General features: G+C 41.2%; 1 protein-coding gene across 6 annotated transcripts in view; it reads left to right on the forward strand.

The window, feature by feature from the left end:
* sgcd (sarcoglycan, delta (dystrophin-associated glycoprotein)) overlaps positions 1-21,278 on the forward strand; it is a 375,763-nt gene that overhangs the window by 212,639 nt on the left and 141,846 nt on the right. For all 6 annotated transcript variants that reach the window (XM_031307940.2, XM_036008800.1, XM_036008801.1 and 3 more), the window contains one exon: positions 19,410-19,595. In XM_031307940.2, the coding sequence (XP_031163800.1) occupies positions 19,410-19,595 (186 nt within the window). The remainder of the gene's footprint in view (positions 1-19,409; positions 19,596-21,278) is intronic.

Consider the following 21,278-nt stretch of genomic DNA (forward strand, 5'->3'; position numbering starts at 1 on the left):
TATCCACGTGTATTTCTACGCCGTATACAGCGGTTGTAAGCATACACACCACGTGGCGTCTCCATGTGGTGTGTTATCGCGAGAACAACGTCACACGCGTGTAAAAAAAAAAAAAAAAAATGGGGAAGCCTTTATTTAAAAAAAAAAAAAGGTTGATAAACGCCACACGCAGGACGCGATCCCGGCTCTCCTGGGTGAAAGTCCTGTGTTTTACCCATCACTCTTACTACTCGCTATGGCAATAATTCACATGTAATGTAGGTCAACGGAGGCCAAACGGCGTTGATAAACATGCTAAAAAATGATTATGCGTCTTAATAACGCGCAAAATGGCATACGAATTGGCGTGTCATACATACGCCACTTAGTGAAATCAGTCGGAATCCTGGGAGTTTTGGGGCCTGGACCTTTTTGGGGATCTGAACCTTGGGACGGTTGCCCACTTTATGCAGAAGAAGAGTCAAGGCAGCACTTTGGTCATCACTGGACAGACTTTTGAATGATCGCTAGAATTGAATGGACAAAATGTCCAAAAAGAAAGTGTATTTGTGATCTTTTAGCATTTCTGTAATACCAACAATGATGGAATAGCCTCATTTACAAATATGTTTTTCACTGAGGGATTATGAATATACAGAACCCTGGTACAAAGCCAGCGAGATTGTTTTGGTTGGTAGAGAGCCCTGCTGAGCTCAAAAGAAATGTAGAGGCCCACGGCAAACACCACAGACCTGCTTCCAAGGTTCTGTTTCCAGGAAGCTGCTTTTGGCTATGGGATTAATATTTATTTACTGGGGTTTTGGAAATCAAAGTGGTGTGCCATCTGGTTGAGCCACAGAAAATCCACAAGCCTCCTCTGGAAAAAAATCCCCACAGACTCATCCAATAGGCAGAGAGATCCAGCTAAGACCAAAGGCACAGAACTAACCACTTCACTGGAAAGGATTCTTTTTTTTTTTTGTGAGCCAACAGTTCTTTAGTCTTATCAGATCAGAATGTAGTTTTAGTCAGTTTTACAGTACCATCCTGGAGCTTTTACATTCCTAAACCACCTAAAGCTACAGTAATTATATCCTGACAGTACTATATGTATCATCTGTGAAAAAAATCCCTCTGCCTTTTTGTGGTGCTCCTAATTGCATAAGGAAAACAACCACTCAAACCCGAAGAGTCTCTGAAATGGGTTTTATGCTTCTTGCGGGTCGGGGCGGTACGGACAGTGCATGTGGTCTCCACGACAGTGTAGTAGTTCATACTGATTTTGTTCAGTTTTTTTTTTTTTTTTTTTTTTTTTACAATCTGCCTCATGTTATACTGCCAGGATATAGCTAATGAGTTTCAGCAAATATAAAAAAAAAAAATGGGTATGAAAAGTTACCTACTGAAGACCTGGCGCGTATCTTTAGCAGAGCCAATAGCCGCTTCACGCACACTTCTGGGACGCGCCGCTGCGGGGCCGGTTGGAATGTCAAGCATTGACTTGAATAGCCGCAATTGCTCGCGGGGCCCGCAGCGCCTCCGGAACGCAGCAGAGACGCAGCCGGTGGAAAATGCCTGTCACTCTCTGCCTCTCCTGAGATCTTCTGGAGTAACTGAAATGAGCTACGTCACCTTTTCTGTTTTTCTTGTCTCAAAAAAGTAGAAAATTGTTGACTCAAATATCTTTGACCCTCTGAACTACTGACAACCAACAACAGATGTTCTGTTAAGAGCAGGTAGCGCTCATGAACTTGTCTTACTGAAGTGACATTTAGACTGTGACAGTAAATCACCATTAAAACTAGTACTCATTAGGGGTTAGGATTAGGTTAGTTACCCTAACCCCACTCATGATGGAGACTAAAACTAAAATAGTCCATTTATGCCCTTTAATGAGAACGTTTTCTCACTTTCTGGTCCAAGAATGTTTTTAAAAAATCTGCACAAAATTTGTTTAATCTGTAAATATGAAAAACTCGGTAACACTTTACTTGAAGGTCTCTACATAAGAGTGACATGACAGTGTCATGAACACATGACACTGTCATGACACATGGACTCTAACCCTAACCATAACTTGTCATGACAAAAACTGAATGACACTTACTAAAAGAAGCGTTATGTCATAAACGTTTATGACTTGTTTATAATGTTTATGACCGTTCATGACAGTGTCATGTCACTCTTATGTAGATACCTTTAAGTAAAGTGTAACCAAAAGCTCTCACACAAGTGCTCTTCAAATAGTTATTGTTGTTATTCAGCACCATCACTTGCCCCCCGAGGCTGCTTCCACAGCCAAGCGTATGGTTCATGACACAATTATGATTAAGATGTTAGCCTCTCAGAGCGAGGGAGGGGGGAGAGAGAGCAAGGAAAGGAGACCGGCATCACTGTCTCTCTCCTGGGATAAGGGCGAGTAGCACATCGCTGCCCTGTCACTGGGCTAGGTCTGATCAGAGAGGTCTCTTTACATCTCTTTCCCACACAAACCCAAACGTTGGGTTTTAACCCATTTTAAAGCTTTAGTGCGTAACTTTTTGATATTAATGAACGTCCGTTACATTCAAGCCATTGCCAAATGAGTTGCTACAAAGCTAATTAAGGCTATCAGCGCCACACAACTCTCTCTGGATTTCTCAGTGTGACTATGTTCAGAAGATTGTGGCGTCCGGTGACTTTCCTGCGCAGAAACTCGAGTGAAGATAATGACCTCTTCTGAAGAGTCCATCATGTTTTTTTAATCCTCCGTGTCCTCCTTGGCTACTAGCAGCTGAGTGGAGGAGGGGGAGGGGGGGTGCGCGATCACGATAGGCTTGTATCATGTGGACGCGCCGACAGCTTTGTTGTAGTTACTTAGAATTTCTCATGGGGGCGACAGAAAATACGCACTATAGCTTTGAAGTCCCCATCCCTTTCTTACAAGCTATGTTTCCACTAAGAAGTGAAGTAGACCCAGACATTATACTGATGTTTAATATTTATTGCCAGTGTAATTGTGTCTGCAGATCATTTTCATAATTTCTTCAATCCTGACAATTTGTTGCATAACTTAGCAACACAAAGCAGTTTTCTTGACGGCAGTTTCTTTTGATGGATTGATGGATTTGTGTCCGTCCTCGCATGGTGCCGGTTTATGATCTTAGAAAACATTAAAAAGAGAACCAAGTATCAGATCAGGAGCTACGGTTTCACGAATTTAAAAAAGGAAACATTTTCTTTCTTTTAAAGATATTTTTTTGGGCATTTTAGGCCTTTATTTGTATAGAACAGCTTAGACTTGAAAGGCGAGAGACAGGGGGGAATGACATGCAGCAAAGGAGTCGAACCCACGGCTGCTGCATCGAGGAGTAAACCTCTATATATGGGCACGTGCTCTACCAGGTGAGCTACCCAAGGCGCCCCATTTTCTTCTTTTTAAATCACATAAGAGAAATGTATAAGCAAGGGCACTCTGAGCTGCCATGCTTTTTATTTCCTATAAATTGTTTGAAAACCTCCCAATTAAATAAGCCAACTTATTAACATCATACTTCCAGAGGGAGGTTTGTGATGGTTTGCCAGTGTGAACCAAAGACCACTGGATAAAATTGGACTAGTGTGTCACAGTGTATGGAGGCATTGCCATAGATGCCTTTTGGAATAGGAATTGATTTGTGTAAAAGCATTGTTTGAGTCACCATTTAACTTGGAATTTCTATCACTAAATAGCTGCAGTTTACTTTGAACAAAAACGAGGAAAGGATTTTTTTTCCACACAGGTACTCTTCTAAGAATTTACCGTAACACACCTGGCATACTTTATAAATGGTTCACTCCTTTCAACGCTTTTCATTAGAGAAGGAACTTCCTTCTTCTGGAATATAGGACGTGTAGATTTTTTTTTTTTTGAAGTTGTTCATCTCTGCTATCTTACTGCCAACAGAGACATGCTGTAACATGGGCATCCAGAGGGAAATGATTTGCTTTCAGGGCCTCGGAATTAGTTAGTTTTTTTTTTGTTGAACATATGAGCAACCGTGTTGTAGGCGTGTATGCAGGGGAAGTCAATCCCAGCAGCCTCTTTATGCTGCAAAAAGGAAGTACTTTCCCGTCTTTACCTTCTGTGTCTATATTCTGCCATTGTGATGCCAAGTCCCTCCCCTTCCGGTGGACCTCATGGGACCTTAATTCGGAAAAAAAATATGTATGGTAGTGAACGGGGAGAGACAAATAATTTTTTGATCCCGTTTGAATTGTGCCATGGATTACACATATGATGTTTGCCAATTTAAAAGATAATTAGTCAAGTAAAGAAAGTCTGAGTTGGCCATAGGTTTAACGTAGTACCACTTACATTTTGAGTTTTGTGTGAAACGGCTCAGTGAACTACATCTCTCGTCTTCCACAATATACAATCACCTCGCTTGATGCTCGGCTTGCTAGCTAACTAGCTAGCTAGCTTAGCTCTGTTCCACCTGTAACGTTATCTTACCCGATGTGTTTTATCCAGCAATGTTTTGCAAAAGCCCCTTGGGGCAAATTTGTGATTTGTGATATCGGGCTATATAAATAAAAATCGACGTGACTTGACGTGACATTTTTTTCTTCACTTCAGGTTCACACTACACTCTCAGTCTCCCTCCAAGGCATACTATGTAACTTTTCCCTCTTCGGTCCCCCTACAGGTTGTCGCGAGCTGTAGTTCCAATGAGACAACCTATAGGGGGACTGAAGAGGCGAAAAGTTACATAGTATGCCTTTAAGAAACATTTTATTCTCCTGTGATGATTACCAGTGATCGGAGCTGGTAGTGAGTCAGCTTGGATCCACTCAGGTATTTAGATATATTGAATATACTGTACGTTCAACACCCTGCTCATGCCGACAGTGTTGATATACTTTTAAATGTGTTGCCAAATGAATTAAAGGCCTTATATTTTTTGTAACCAACCTCAGGTGCCTGGATATGTTTTTTTTATGACTTTTTGGGTTATAACTCTTTCTCCTCTCCGTATACGTTGAAAGTTTATTCGCTCTAAACCAATTGATTAAAAGCGCTTCTAATTCACTTTTTTTTTGTGACATTTTAAAAGTCCGCTTAAAATTCGCTTGACAATTAGATGGAAACATGACTACTGGCAATGAAAATCTTAGCTCTCAGGCTCCCTTCAACAATGCTCATTACATATGTATGTATGTATGTATGTATGTATGTGTATATATATATATATATAAAATGAACGAGAAACTAAGATGTGAAATAGTGCAAGTTAAAATAAAGTGACTAAATATAATATAAAAGAATATAAATTTTGGTTTAGATATTTTCATAACCAATACAAATGACAGCCAAATATATAAAAATAAGACTCAAGTTGTAGTAGACCAGGATTGTCCTATAAGTTTAAAATATCCACATTTTAGTTACTAAGAGAGAACACTTGTCACCCCCCATTCCCTCCTGAAAACTGCGATACAAAGTGACAACGCTGTGTGTTTAACCTCCAGGCTCTTTCGTGACCTGCAAAGAGCGCTTTAACACATGAATTAAACAGCACACACTGTACGAGATGTGGCTCCTCTCCTCCTCATGTTAAAGCTACAGAAGTATTCAGATCCTGTACTTAGGCAAAAGTACTACTGTTATACCACACTGTACAAATACTCTGTTGCAAGTAAAAGTCCCCCATTGAAAATGTTACTTAAATAAAAGTATAAGTATCGTCAGGGAAATGTACTTAAAGTAATAAACGTACTGTAAAAGCACTTAATGCAAAAAAATCCTCAGTTGAGTTCTGTCAATCAACTACGGTAAGTGATTAATCGGACAACCATTTCAGCTGTACTTGTAGGCCTAAAGTACTGCTATTGTTGGGCTGCTATTGTATTTTATAAACTATATGTTTTGTGTGCAAAAATGTTGTTGAAGAAGTCACACTGTCCATTACGCATGCAAATATTTACATGCGTAATGGACAGTGTGCGGGAGTTCTTCACCAAGTGTTACTGGTAATCTTTACCTTTTCCGACGCACCTGCCCCAGAGAAGAAGTGTGCAAAAGTTCTTTTGAATCGTGTGCAAAAGTTCTTTTTGAATCGTGTGCAAAAGTTCTTTTGAATCGTGTGCAAAAATCTTAACTTGTAAAGTAACTAAGTAACTAAAGCTGTCAGATGAATGTAGTGGAGTAAAAAGTACAATATATCTCTCTGAAATGTAGCGGAGTAGAAGTAGAAATTGGCATGAAAAGAAGAGACTCAAGTACAAGTACCTCAAATGTATACTTAACTACAGTACTTGAGTAAATGTGCTTAGTTACATTCCACCACTGTCTGTCACACAGGGGCTACAAGCACAGCCTTTGCCAAATTATCCTAATCATGTGCTCAACAATGCTGATGATAAGCATGCTGAAGCCAGTCACAAAACAGAGAGGAGAAGAAAAAACATTTTCTGCATTTGCACTCGATTGAAAAAGACAAAGAAAGAGTGCAACGTTGCTCAGCTGTTGAAGTATTCATTATGCCCTCTAGTTAGGCTTTGCTCCAGGCCTGGCGTCACGTCTGTTTGGCGGAATGAACCAGTAAAAATTGGATGTTTTCTTATTCTTTTATTTCGTGCAATCACTAGAAAGGAGTATTGTCAGATTGTGCACAGGTTGGAGCTCTCATTAAATAGTTTCCTGTTATTCTCTGACCTTTTCAGTGTCTCTGAGTATTAGCCACACTTGTTTCGACTGTAATGGGCCAGTAAGCAGCTGCAGCACAAGGTGGCCTCAGTGTTAATGAGGGGGCAACAAAGTAGGACAAAAGGCAGAGCTGCTGGTACACTCAGAATAAGGTTAAAAAAATAAGCCTTTATTTACTGAGTACCATGAATAGAGATCAGCGATGTGGTTCTGTAAGAAAAAATCCCATTCATTTTCTCCATAAGGATTTTGATTATAAGCCATAATGTCTAAACCAGGGGTCAACGTTTTATAAGCCAACCCCTTAACTGAGAGAGACGGATCAGGGACCCCCTACGATATGCATTTTACAAAATTAAGTTGCATATTAAATTGGGCCTTAAGCATACATACATTTTTAGTGCATAGAATACTAAGCTATTGAAATAATTGTTGGCATGATTTTATAAATCAAGTTTTAATGTTAAATGTGGCACAGTGAATCCTTAGGATTAACTGTATCTGTGGATCACAACCTTACCTATGGGCCAGTAAGCCTATAGGTAAGGTAGTCAATATATATATATATTTTTTTCACAAATATATGTTGGATTCATGTTAAGACATTTTAGTTTTTGAAAAAATTAACAGTAATTTGATGGCCCCCCCTGCAGTAACTTGGACGACCCCCAAGGGGTCCCGGACCCCCTGTTGAAGATCTCTGGTCTAAACAATTCAAGGTAGACTGACCTCGAGCTCCGAGGTTGTGAAACGAAAGTTTCTGCTCCTGTGGAAGCTGGAAGTCCGTATGAAGTCAACCTTGTTTTAAGAAAAACATTTTTCATTCGCAATCTAATGGAGAAATACTACTTTACCCACAATCCTCAAGCATGACAGTGAAGTCTTTGATTGATGGAACAGTTTGTTACCACAGAAATGTATAGCGAACCCGCCAACGGCTACCACTGAAGGCTATGGTTGTTTACGGTCTTGTACCTTTGCCTTTTTGTTTTAAAAATGTTGTTTTGCGCCGAATCAAATGTTTTATATTCACGATTCATCTCGTAGCTGGTTGACTTGGTTCCAGGATTAAAACTCTTTATGTAAGCATTTAATGAAACGTCAATGGAGATAGTGAATGGGGAAAAACACTTCTGGAACCAGAGCCATTAGTGAAAAGTGGGCGGTCACTGTCGAGCCCTATACATTAACACATGGAGCGTTTAAGTTCAAGTTCAATATTTTATTGCCATGTCAACACAGTTAATTGGAATTTATCTTGGTGCCAGTCAGGTCCAGGGTACAAGCGGCCGAAATGGGTTTCCTCAGGAGGGTGGCAGGCTCCCTTAGAGATAGGGTGAGAAGCTCAGTCATCCGTGAGGAGCTCGGAGTAGAGCCGCTGCTCCTTCGCGTCGAAAGGAGCCAGTTGAGGTGGTTCGGGCATCTGGTAAGGATGCCCCATGGGCGCCTCCCTAGGGAGGTGTTCCAGGCACGTCCAGCTGGGAGGAGGCCTCGGGGAAGACCCAGGACTAGGTGGAGAGATTATATCTCCAACCTGGCCTGGGAACGCCTCGGGATCCCCCAGTCGGAGCTGGTTAATGTGGCTCGGGAAAGGGAAGTTTGGGGTCCCCTGCTGGAGCTGCTACCCCCGCGACCCGAGACCGGAGAAGCGGACGAAGATGGATGGATGGCCAGTCAGGTTAAAAAAGGCAATACATTGACAACTCTGTAGTTTAGTACAGGTTTACTCTGCAAGGTGCCTGAGACTTTGAACTCTCTTTCCAGAGGGCAGTAGTTGGAAGAGGGACCTGGCAGGGTGGGAGGGGTCGTCTAGCACTTTCTGCGCTTTATGGCTGGTCCGCGTGGCGTAGATAGAGACTACAGATGGGATGGCATGTCCTGTAATTTTGGATGCGGTGTGCACCACCTTCTCCAACTGCTTCCTCTCTGAGGAGGTGGAGTTACCATACCAGACAGCGATGGAGAAGACCAGTACGCTTTCCACTGTGGCTCTGTAAAATTGGAGCATTGCATCCCTAGCTACACCAAACTTTTTGAGCTGGCGCAGAAAGTGAAGCCTCTGGTGGGCTTTGCTTATAATGAGGTTGGTGTTGACAGTTATTCCTACTGGTAACGTTCTTAAAAATGAATTGCTAAGATCTAGATAAACAACTTGAAGTTGGTTCGGTGAGGAGGTTTTCATCAGAGTTGCATCACATTTCTTCTGCTCTTTGCCTCCACTGGCCTGCACGGCTGCAGCGCTACGCTCTGTTGTTGTTGTTGAGAGGGTTATAAAAGGAAAAGAAATACAACTTGTAGTGAGGTTCTGTTACTTCAACCATACAATATAAAAAAATTGCTCTTTAGATGAGGGAACAAGACAGTTAATAGCAATGGAGGAGTGATGGGGAGCAATTCAGGATGGTAGCTACTTGATCAGTCCTGGTTAATGGCTAAGGCAGGTACAGTTGTCACAATACCACATTTTATCAGAATACAGCCTAGAAAATCTGCTTAGAAATATAGGAAATATTGGATAGGGATAGGGTAGAACAACACAATGTAGTCTGTTAAATAAAACATCACATTCATTATTATTTTTACTAAAAAAGTATATATCCAAATACTAGAGCTGGGGGTAAACGATTATTTATTAAACGATTAATCGGGCGATTATTTTATCGATTAGTCGACTAATCTAACGACTAATTGGACGATTAATATAACGATTATTTTTCTCTTGCTCGATTAATAAAAACCATAATGTATCTCAAATAAATACCAAAAAATTCTTAATAATATATTTTATTAAACAATTTTGCACAGCAAAAAATCTTCTGCTTTACACAAAATAAAATAATTATTTTACTGTTATACAAAATGAAAGGCCAGCCTGTTTACTCTTTTACAGTACCAACATAACTCTCTTGTTCAAAAAAATCAAGTTGTAGTGCAAAAAAGAAAAACACTGTGCAGTGCACAGTACAGACATTCCTTGGATTGTTTAACACAACATAACAGTCCCAACATAAAACCTGATGCATAATCAAACTGACTCTCTTAACTGCTATTCTGTAGGTTTACATGCTAATGCAGCTGTGCACTTTGGTGGTGCTAGGCTAACCAACACATCTTAGCTCTCTGTGCAGTTTGTTCGTGCTAGGTTAGTAGCTAACGTTCACGTTAGCTAACGTTAGCTACTATAGATAGCTGTGTTCTGCAGCCGTAAGCTAGCTACCATTCAAGCCAACATTAGATGATAACTAACGTTAGCTAAACACAGCTGCCTAGGCGCCAGTAGCTAGCTAACGTTAACGTTAGCTGCTAACCTAGCACGAACAAACTGCACGGAGAGCTAAGATAGTTAGCTAGCACCACCTAAGTGCGCAGGCTACACAACACACTACACAAACATGAAATTAATTTAGCTAACGTTAGTACTTGGGACTATATTTTAAGTATTCCCATACCCTCGATGATTAAGGGCGAGCTGTTTTTTTAGGACTTTTTCTTTTCATGGGGCTTTTCGCAGGGCTTTGTTGGGAATTCTGTGAGGAGGTTGCTGTTTCCTGCAATGTTTTGGTCTGTGTGTGTGGCGAAGCGTCGACGCAAAAATACGACGTCGACGTCATCGACGCGTCGCTGCAGGCCTACCAAATACAATACATTTTCTATAGGCTCAGTCTGGCAATTTTTGAAAACAATTCCAGTGCTGGTTCCATGGTATCAGAATTTTGGATAATCACCATGGAGACATAAATTGGTCAGGTGGCAAGGGCTGGAAAAATTGGCAGAACAGGCAGCTAAGTGAAAGTACTCTGATCCAATGGAAATCACAACTGTCAGATTGACAGCACTCTATCGCAATGGATTGCGGGAGGGGGGCATCAGGGAGGCCAATCATATTTCAGGGGTGGTCGGTGCCACCCTGTGCCCCCTTTCTACCCCCGCCCTTGGTGGTATCGATCATTTTGACAACCTTACACAACCGGTTGCACAATCGGCCGATGAGAATAAAACCAACACATGTAAAAACAGGAAACGGATAAACATTCCAACAAACATACTTGTTGAAATGAGGCATATAAACTTGCATGACGAAAAGAGAGATGCCTATTAGCACAGTATGTCCAAATAAACCAAAGAACCGCTTAGAAAAGAGCAAACCCTCTAGCTGTTAGCATGTAGTAGCTTCTGCCTCTGTCTTTAGCTACTGTAGATTCTGTTCAATGACCCTAACCCAGCAGTCAGTGAAATGTTTATTAACTTTTCAGTCAGCCGATCACATTTCTCCACTCGCCTGTTCACTCACACATTGCAACGGCCAATAAACCGCCTCTGGCTGTCGGCCATTTTGTATATTCATATATTTGTAGGCGTGCGAGCCTCAGTAATGGTGTATCCATTGGCAGCAGCCGTCGGGTCCTGGTACTGATCCACATGTTGTCTATAAAAGTCCTAATGGGGAGCTGCCTGGCTATTTGGCAGCAGGAATAACCAATAACATTTTGTGAAACATTTCTTTCTCTAATCAGAGACAGACTTTGTTTTGGGGCCGTTGGGTTTTCTTCTGAGCGAGTAGTTGGCTGAGTAAGAGGCACCGTTGGACAGCAGCAGCGGAGGGTAAAGGACTCAAAGGCCGATGATTTGATTTGCCTCCAATTATTTTCTTCCTCCCTGGCTCTTCAACTCCGCTTTCTTAACACACACCATTATTTAGCGCGTAACCAAGCACCATTTTCTTTTCTCAGTCAGCCTGTAGCCTAAGAGCTTATTGAAAAGCCATCAGTGCTCTTTGTTCATGAAGGGAGCGTCTGCAGAAAACACAGAGGAGAGGGTTAGGGTCATTTATTTGATATATGATACACTTTGTAAGAGAAGGTAGATCCACAATGTAAAACAGAATACGTGTGGAAATAAACCAATCAAGCAATGAATACATTCATACATCTTGACCAGAAACTTATCAATTCAGTTATCAATCTGTTGTTGATTAGAGTTATCCGTCTGTTTTTTAGAAGAACCTAATATTAGTTGTACGTAAATGCTATCTTACTTTCAACTTTAAAGAAATATAGAGAGACGTGTAAGTTATAAATATAGTTTCCAAAATATAGACATAGATACTGCTAAAGAAATTTTGCAAGCAATGAGACATTTCCCAAATAACAATTACAAGGGCTCAGGGCAACAGTTCACTGATCATATTAGCAAACACAAACATAGCTGCCATGTGCACTCTTCCCTAAATAACCAATTAATGAAACCAGTGAAGAATAAAATGGCATGCAATATCAGTTTCAGGCAAATGTATGCACGCCAGCTAGAAGTGCTGGTTAATCTCTCACATACATAACTTAGATCACACAGACAGGTCCAACCCATCTGAGCTATACTAAGACTATAACATATACAATGATAGTGCCTTTTAATATGCTTAAATTTGAGACTCTCCTACAAAAAAAACCTGCATCAGTTGTTTCAGCAAATGTCTAATTATGTCATGATATATGTATTAGGAATATTAGGGCCATCCCGTTGAAAACCTCTTCCTCTTTGGCGAGTTAACTTGTGTTCAAGTGTTCCTCATTCATGTGTTGAGCGCCACCTCGAGGAGCCATGACATAGCCACGCTGGGAGCAGGGAAATCTATTCAGAGCGCCTTATTTGATGCCAGCGTATCCATTCTCGTATCGCATGAAGAACGGCAACGATATATTGCCGTATTGATATTTTGCCCCACCCTTAATATGTATGTTTAGGCAAACCGTTCCCATTCACAACTCGTCAAATATTAGGGGTTGGAATCAGCAGGGGCCTCACGATACGATATTATCACGATACTTATGTCACGATACGATGATATTTCGATTTTAAACATATTGCAATATTCTGCGATATATTGCACTTTATTACTTTTTTTCCAACTTTAAATTTTTCCCAATTTCAAATGATGTCCCCAAAAGAAAAGTTTGTCAACATCTGTTTTATGTAAAAAATATACATTTCTCTGTCTGTTCATCTCACTTCAATTTTATTGCTGCAAAATGGGATTGTCAAGCAGACAAACTGACCAACACATATACGTATAATAAAAGATCAATACTTGGCATCTGTGTATCGATACAGTATTGCCACGGAAAATATCGCGATACTATGCTGTATCGATTTTTTCCCCCACCCCTATCAAATACTGACGATTGGTCAGTGGTTCTCAGCGTCAGATACCAATGCAAAAAAATCACCCTTTAAAATAGGGCCCTGAAAGTATTATCAAACTGCCAGCGTGTGTGGATCGTATAAAAGCTTACCCGGGAAGTACCACATTTACACATGAATGCGTGGGCACGCACACACTCTTCTCCATGTGACCTGCGAGCAGGTGACACTTCTGTTGGAGTCCCTGTGAGTGTTGCTGTCCTGCCAAGCTCTGAAGCTGTCGTCTCCACAACACCTGGAGGTGCTTGGCAGCTTCTGCAGCATCCTGTTTTATTTTCATTCATTTTGTCTGGGTTTGTCCATTTTTTCCTTCCGTCAAGGACATTTTCCACTTCACTTCATTTAAATTCCTGTAAACCAGATGTGTTGAGGGCTACACAAAAGCACTTTAAATCTACTTGAATAAATTCCATTTTTTCATTACACAGTAATCTGATTTGTGAATAAGAACTGTTGTACCGATGCATTTCATTGGACTGGCACACTGACCTCTTTCCTTCTATTAAAATACCTGCATTGTTGCCATAAAATGTGCAACTAGATCTGTTGTAAATTTACAGTAATTATTCTAGTAAAACAGACAAGCAGATCGTGATTATTCAGCTGTTCTGTACCTTCCCAAGGCTTTGTGAGTGAGCATACTGTTATAATTACTACAATATAAAAAAAAATCATATTATAAGAAATACAAAATGCTACCCGGCTTAACAAAATTCTTTTAACATTTTAGTGATTTATTCAATGCTGTTCTCCAAAACTTTGTCTCTAAACTTTGATGTCGCACAACTTTTCCGTCTTCTCGCTGCCGTCCGGCTTACCGAATTTTACTGACATGATCTGGCTGGTTTTGAAGTTTTAGTTTCATATCAGTTTCAGGGTCTGTTATCTGAGCCAGTAACAACAAACAAGAAAAAACTAATCTAGAGAGAGGAAATGGAAAACCTGTCCCTCAGTCTCTGAAGCTTGTGTGTGGTTTTTCATTACCAAAGTCCTCGGTGTAAACAAATGTCAGAGTTGGCCTGTCCGCTCAACTGGATCCTGTTCAAACGGGTGATTTGACAGGACGGCGGTTTGTTCCTTGTTGAACACCGCGCGCCGCCATATTTGGTAGGTTTGTGCTGTGGCAGGTGCTTGCAGATGGAAACATAAAAGAAAGTGTGATACAGGATCAGGTGCGTTATTAATCCCCACTCAGGCTGCAGCGCTTTATAAGGATTTTGCCAGAGAGCTGATCAAACAGCCTGGGTTATTTTGGCTCATACAGCTGTTTGTCAGTGTATCCGTGTTTGTATTTGAGCAAGTCTGAACCAAACACAGCCTGAGAGATCAGGATCGGCTGTTAAACTGTGAGATCACTAGATACTTCTGGTGGATGAGTGATAATGAAATGACGAATCTGGATCTTAATCTTCCAGAATTTGTTTGATTACTCTATATCGACGACGTTTCATTTACAGGTATGGGATGTCCCTCACCTTCCGCTTTCTATGCGTTGGCATTTCAAACTCCAGCCGATTTGGGAAACATTCTCTGAGCTAGAACCAACAATCACATGACAGCCATTTTAATTCCAGAGTTGCCTCCCTAAATGCACATGTTCCACCAAAACGAGTTCCTTCCCGAGGCTGTTTTGCAGAGGCACCGTCGCTGCGTCTGGCGCTTAGTGCCGCCCAAGACGATTGTGATTGGTTTAAAATTTGTTTGTTTTTACTATGGCTGCAGTATGGGTTAAGTACACAAAACAAATTTCCCACAATGTGGGACAATAAAGTTAATCTTGAATCTTGAATGTTGAAATGCCAATAAACCCATTGACATATATAAAATGGACCAACAGATCCCGTTGCTCTGGACGGAGACCAGTGAAGGATATTAGAAGCACTTTCCCGGTGATGGCTGAGCGTTACTGAGCAGCCTCCAACTGAGCTTGAAGACGTAGATGTGACGTGAGCAACCTGTCTGAAAGTTGTAAGTCTTCTGGTAGCTGTGCCAAGAGAAATCTCAATCATTCCCAATCTAGCAGAGACGGAGAGCGTAGGTATATGTAAGGAGATAACATAGGCGCAGGCTAATTATTGATCACTAAAATGCTAGTTAACAATAGTAATTCAACTTAAACAGCTAATGTGAGTCGAAACTGCCTGCGAGCTTCTCCTGTACTATACGGTAATTCCTCTACTATGCGACAGTAAGTCGCGTGGTTATGACACAATCGTTAGCCTATTTTTATAAAAACGTCTGCTACGGAGCCATAACGTGAGGTACAAGGTAATGGAGCCTTTTATACATTGTCGTGTTTCTTTAGAAATAAACAATGGACAAATAGAGTCTTTAAACTCTTCAGATGTAAAGTTATTCTCTGTCAAAGTGACGCCAAAATGAATGGCAGTCAATAGAATGCTAAACCAGAGCATGTTTTTCTCCCATCCCAGAATGCTGTGTGGACTAGCCAGTGGAGGAAGGTCTGGCAATGCGAGACTAATAGGCACTTGGATCCAGTTTGAGCTCCTGCCATGAAATTGGGTGTAGCTTTTCATTCATTGTCAAGAGGATAATTCACCATGGTTTCAGATTATCTTTTCTCTAGCACATCAGCATCAAGTCATCACGCCACAATGTCAGTTTTGCAACAATGGTAGTTTAAAGTTAACTGGCATTGTCAAGGCTTCTCCTATAAGCACATTCTCTCTGACTAGGGCTGCCCCGTCTTAGTCGGTCAGTCGACTAATCTGTCGTTTTGGTCTTAATTGTCCATGATGTCTTTAGTACAGTGGCTGAGATTACTTTAGTCGATGAGTCATTTTGTATGCTTTTCTCATGCTGAATGACTTATTTCCAAGAACCTTATGAGCACATCTCTGGTAAACACAAGATTTAAAATGGTGCTTTTGCATGATTCTTTGTGGAGAAACTCAGTTTCTCAGCTCTGTCGATTAAATCAACTAATTGATTAGGCGCCAATATCGTATGAGTGTTAAGGCTGTTTTATGCTTCTGCGTCGAATCGACGGCGTACCCTCGCAGACCCCTTTGCGTCGCCGCGAACCCCCCTACGAGCCCTCCGCCGTAGCTCAACGTGCACCTCCAAAACATTTACACTTCACGTCGAGTCGACGCAGACCTTAAGGACTGATTGGTCAACTCGTCCTGTGTGTTGATAGTCGGTGCTACGGCGTGGAGTTGACGCAGAAGCATATAACAGCCTTTAGTCGACTAAGATTTTTTTTAAATGAGTACATCCCTGGGGTCCTGTATTATAGAGCGGGCGCCCATATGCAGAGGCCCAGTCCTCGACGCAGCGGCTCAGGGTTTGAGTCCGACCTGCGGCCATTTGCTGCATGTCTTCCCTCTCTCTCTCTCTCTCTCTCTCCTTTCTACAGCCGTCCTGTCTATTAAAGGCTAAAATGCCCAAACAATTATCTTAGAAAAAAAAATGAGTACAGCCCTATCTCTTTCCAAAAAGGGGTAACTGATTGATTTAAATGAGTCAATGGTCAATTATTTTTCATTCCAGCTGAGCCAATCAGAGCTTTGCAGGCTTGATTAGGAAAGAGGGTCTCGTCAGGGCCAGAAAAATACAAATAGAAAAACTTCCATGAAAACGTTACATTTTTTTAGCACTAAAACTGATAAGGCTCTAGCAAAGTCCCTATTGGTTCAGTCTAATACTTTCGTACTGCAGGGTGTACTGAACATTGCAGCCTCTATGGGACGCTAATGAGCTTTAGGTGTTTTTTGTTTCTAGTTTAAAGTCATCCCAGTTTTTTCTACTCTCGCAGCACTGATTTCTCTCTTTTATGTCAGCCTAGACATCACAAAGAGACGCATCTTCATCTCTCTGCATCTCCCGTCAAACAAAAATGAAAATCCGACCGTACACAATGAGATTTCCTTGTTTTTGTTTTTTTTGCTGACTGGTGCTTTGGAGTCTCCTCTGTAGCTTTCAGCACTTTCTCACCGGGCCCCTGTCCTGTGCCATTTGTTTCAGTTAGCGGGTAATGTGTGGGGTTGTCAAAAACGATTGGCTTTGGTGGTCTGAGCCACGCACTCCAAAGCACGGTGGACAGCGAATTGTATTTTTCCACAGAGTTATTAGGCCATTATCATGGCGCTTGAAGTGAACAATGCCTCGTCGTCTTCACAGGCAGACAATTAGAATCATCATTAATCTGCACTATCAGCACATCATGGGGGCAGAGGGGGAATAATGGAGTTATACACCACTTATGGGGCAATCAATCAATGCGATTGCAAACTAAACTGTCTTTCATTGTGTCTGAACTGAGTGGCCGGTCAGTATTGGAGTGGAGTATGTGAGAGGAATGTTTACAGTGTGTAATTTGTGCTAATGTTCAGATGTACCGTACCCAATCCCTTATCTTAAGTTTTCTACACAGTCTCTGCAGCTGCGTTACAAATCTCCAAGCAATCGTGGGCGGCTCCATCATGGAGGCCCAATGGGTTGCACTAACAGCCAGACTAGACAAAAGGATCACTGTAAATGGTTGCTGTTCATTCTACTCTCAAGCAGGCTACAGCATCAAACAGCAGAAAGACACAATTAGCATCAAGCTGGTAACATTGAGCAGCTAAAGAGACAGATATTTCTCTCAAGAGACCAAATGAATATTGGACACAGTTAGGGTTGGGTACCGAAACCCGGTTCCACTATGGAACCGGTTCCTACGCAACCGGTAGGAATCGGACCGGATACGCAAATTTCGGTTCCTCATTTCGGTTCCACTTAATGTGTCGACTGAAATATTTTCCCTCTGTTGCTCCGAAACAGATGTAAAAATATCACACTTTCTCTGTAGTCTACCGTTAGCTAGCTACCGTAAATGTAGGCTACTTTTAAAATGCCATATTGTCCCTCTGGGCTCACCAATACAGACGTAAAATCATATTAACCATTCACTGCACATGATCGCTAGTAAACATATTAGGTGACTTAGGTTTACTTATTATATATTTAAGTACTTTTAAATTTTAATGTATTGTTAAATTTAAATAATTTTCAATAAAAAAAAAAAAAAACTATAAAAGAGCCTTTCTTTGATGTCATTTTTCAGTTTTTCAAGAATCGGTTTAGGAATTGGAATCGTTTTAAAAGTACCGGTACGGCATCGGAATCGTAAAAATCCAAACGTTACCCAACCCTACTTACCGTCACCATGACTCTAAAAGAATAACAATGTCGCTCTGTGTCTCCTGGATGTGTAAAAAGGCAACTTTGTTGACATGTTCGATGACATGTGTCAATGTTGTGTTAGTCTCGCATTGCCAGCTCTGTCTCCACAGCGCTGTGGAGTAAGGTCTGGCTTTCCCACAGATGCATTCTGGGATAGGAAAAAAAACGCTCTGGGTTGTTTGCATTTCTTTAAACCAATCACAACCGTGTTGGGCGGAGCTAAGCTCCAGATGCAGCAATGGTGGCTCTGCAAAATATTCTCTGGAAGGAACTTGTTTTGGTGGAACATTTGCACCCAGTAAAAGAAAACGCCTTATAGAATATAAAATGAAGTGAACTGTTGACACAATACAGTAACGTGAGATATTTAGATTAGCTGATACATGGTTAAACCTCATTAGCTCTTACCAGAGTATCTCCGTGTGTACTTCGTCCACAACCATCCCACCAATTGGTCCCAAAACGTCCCAGTTAGAGAGGAAATGCCGTAATCTTTACAATCATTCCCCGAAAGAACCAAGCAGGCCTGCCTTGTTGCACGATCCACATTTTCTTTAAACCTTGCCATTCAGCCTTCAGCGTGTAGCTTGCTATCTTGGAGGTTGTTGTTGTTTCCCAAAGCAAAGGGATTTTGAGAATGGCAACACACAAGAGAGCTGAAGTTAAGGAGCAAAGATGTCAGGCTTAGGGCTGGGAATTGTTCAAAAATTGTCGATACCAATACCGTGACTTCGATACCAGTTCCTAAACGATAGTTTTTATAATACCCATTTCATAAAAGAAAAGAAATGACTACTTTACACATTAGGGCACAGATCTTTTTATTTATTTTTCATCCCCTACTACGTGAGCCCCGAGACAGCCGATCACAAACATTATTAGATCTTGGTAGAAGCATGCCGCGTGCTTATTGGCTCACTGACGCTGATGAGATTTACTCCTTAGGTATTGAATTTGGGTATTGCATGACGAGGCATTTTTCGATCCTCGATACTTCAGAGGCAATTCAGTTACGTCGGTCATTCGGTGCTACCCAGCCCTAGTCAGGCTTTATCCTGGAAATGTACCTCCGTTGATCCAGACTAACGTTGTGTTTACAGCTGGTTGCCAACAAGAAGCAACAGAAAGAATTGCAAATAATGCAGCTTTAACTGAATTCACTGCAACATCTCAGATGAAACAACAGCCCCTGTGTTGATTCCCACAGTGCTCAATTGCCCAATAGGAGCTGTACAAGTAAATTAGGTAGTCTGTGCAAACCAGGCTGCAAACGTGCCAGAAGGATAGAGGATCCTGATTGAGTCTGACTGAGTTGGGTTTTTTTTTAATCAGATGTTAATAATTTCTTCCTTTTGCTCTCTTGTCTCCTCTCAAGATGACCCAGGAACAGTGCACTCATAGGAACAATGTCCAGAGTTCAGAGAAACCACAAGTGTACAAAGTGGGAATATACGGCTGGAGGAAACGCTGCCTTTACTTCTTCGTCCTGCTGCTGATGATCCTGATCCTGATCAACTTGGCACTAACTATCTGGATCCTCAAAGTCATGAACTTCACCATAGTAAGTCACCGTTTGCCCTTTTCTCAACACGTGTGTGTTTGTGCTAATCAATTAGAGTTGTCCTTGAGCGCCACAGGGCGTTCCATTTGTACTCGGAAGTCGGATTTTCCAACATCGCACACAGCCCCTTTGAATTGAATTGAGATCAGCTCCGTAAAGGGGAGAGAGAGAGAGTGTGTAAGAAGTTTTTATAGTTTATCATGAAGATTGTGTGTGTGTGTGTGTGTGTGTGTGTGTGTGTGTGTGTGTGTGTGTGTGTTTATAAGAGAGAAAGAGAAAGAAAGAAACAAACACTTTTTTATTTGTATTATTTTTTGAATAGCTTTGTTTCATATTAATTTGATTGTTGTTGAATTTGTATATATAATGTTGTGTAATGCTTTGGCAATAATGTTCTGGTTACATTAAATAAAGCTAATGAGAGGGAGAGAGAGGGGGGAGAGAGAGAGAGAGTGTGTGTGTTTCTTTCTCTCTCTCTTATAAACACACACATACACATATTAGGCCATGTATACATTTACACTTTTTTTAATTTGTATTATTTTTTGAATAGCTTTGTTTCATATTAATTTGACTATTGTTGTGGAATTTGAATATATACATTTGTGTGATGCTTTGGCGATATTGTTCTGGTTACATTCAATGAAGCTAATGAGAGAGTGAGAGAGAGGGAGAGAGAGAGAGAGAGAGGGGTGTGTAACAACTAGCTGTTTTTCGGTCACTTCTACATATTTTCTGACCCTTGTTTTTCTAGTTGTGGTGTTGTTCGGTGAAGCTTCATCGTCTGCTTTACGTCAACCTGGCATCCTTTCACAAACGTGTCCATGCTTTGCTATCAGTTCTGCAGAATCATGCATTATTTATTTAAACGTAGCCTTGCCCCCCTCCTGTCATAACTCCGGGGCCCCAGAATGGAAGGATAAGACCTTGACTCTGGAGCACTCACTCTCCTCCTCTCCGCTGAGCTACATCTTCCCACTGCTACTGTACATCAAACCAAAAACAAAACCAATGCTCGGAGCTGAGAATTTCAGATATGAACCATGTTAACTGATGATCACAGAATAATTTATGCATTCGTCTCCATTATTGATGCTTAGTTATCACTGCTGGGTTGTTTTCAGACTGAAGTTCCGTCAGCACCGTCTTGTTCTTTTCATTTCTCGTTGATGCCCTTTCATTTTCTGTTTCCGTGTCTGAGCAACGCTTCCACAGATTGAGATATAGTTGTAGTATAAACAACTTAATTTGTGTTTGACACTGAAGGCGTACTGACACCAGGGGGCCAGACGCAAAAATCTCTGCATCCACAAAGACTTCAAGGATGCAATTCATAGCGTTAGTATTGACACAGACTTTGCAAAGGGCTTCATGAAACTAAAAACTACATAAAGAGGGAAATAAAATGCTGCTTTTAATGTTCAGATAATTAAAAAAAAGGTTATTAGTCAAAATTAAGTGCCACTGTAAAACTTTTCACCGTAAACTTAAAGGAATATACTGGCAGCAGCTTCGCTAGTAAACCATACCTGCCAACGTTAAGTTTTCAAAATCCAGGAGATTTGTGCGGGGGCATGGCGGCGCGGTGGGGGGTGTACCGTAAGACCCGCTGTGTTTTAATGTGCTGGCTGATGTCATTTTTCCCGCCGTGTGCTACATTAAAATCAATGTGACACACCTTAC

The sequence above is a fragment of the Sander lucioperca genome, chromosome 13, assembly GCF_008315115.2.
Source record: "Sander lucioperca isolate FBNREF2018 chromosome 13, SLUC_FBN_1.2, whole genome shotgun sequence".
Taxonomy (NCBI): Eukaryota; Metazoa; Chordata; class Actinopteri; order Perciformes; family Percidae; genus Sander; species Sander lucioperca.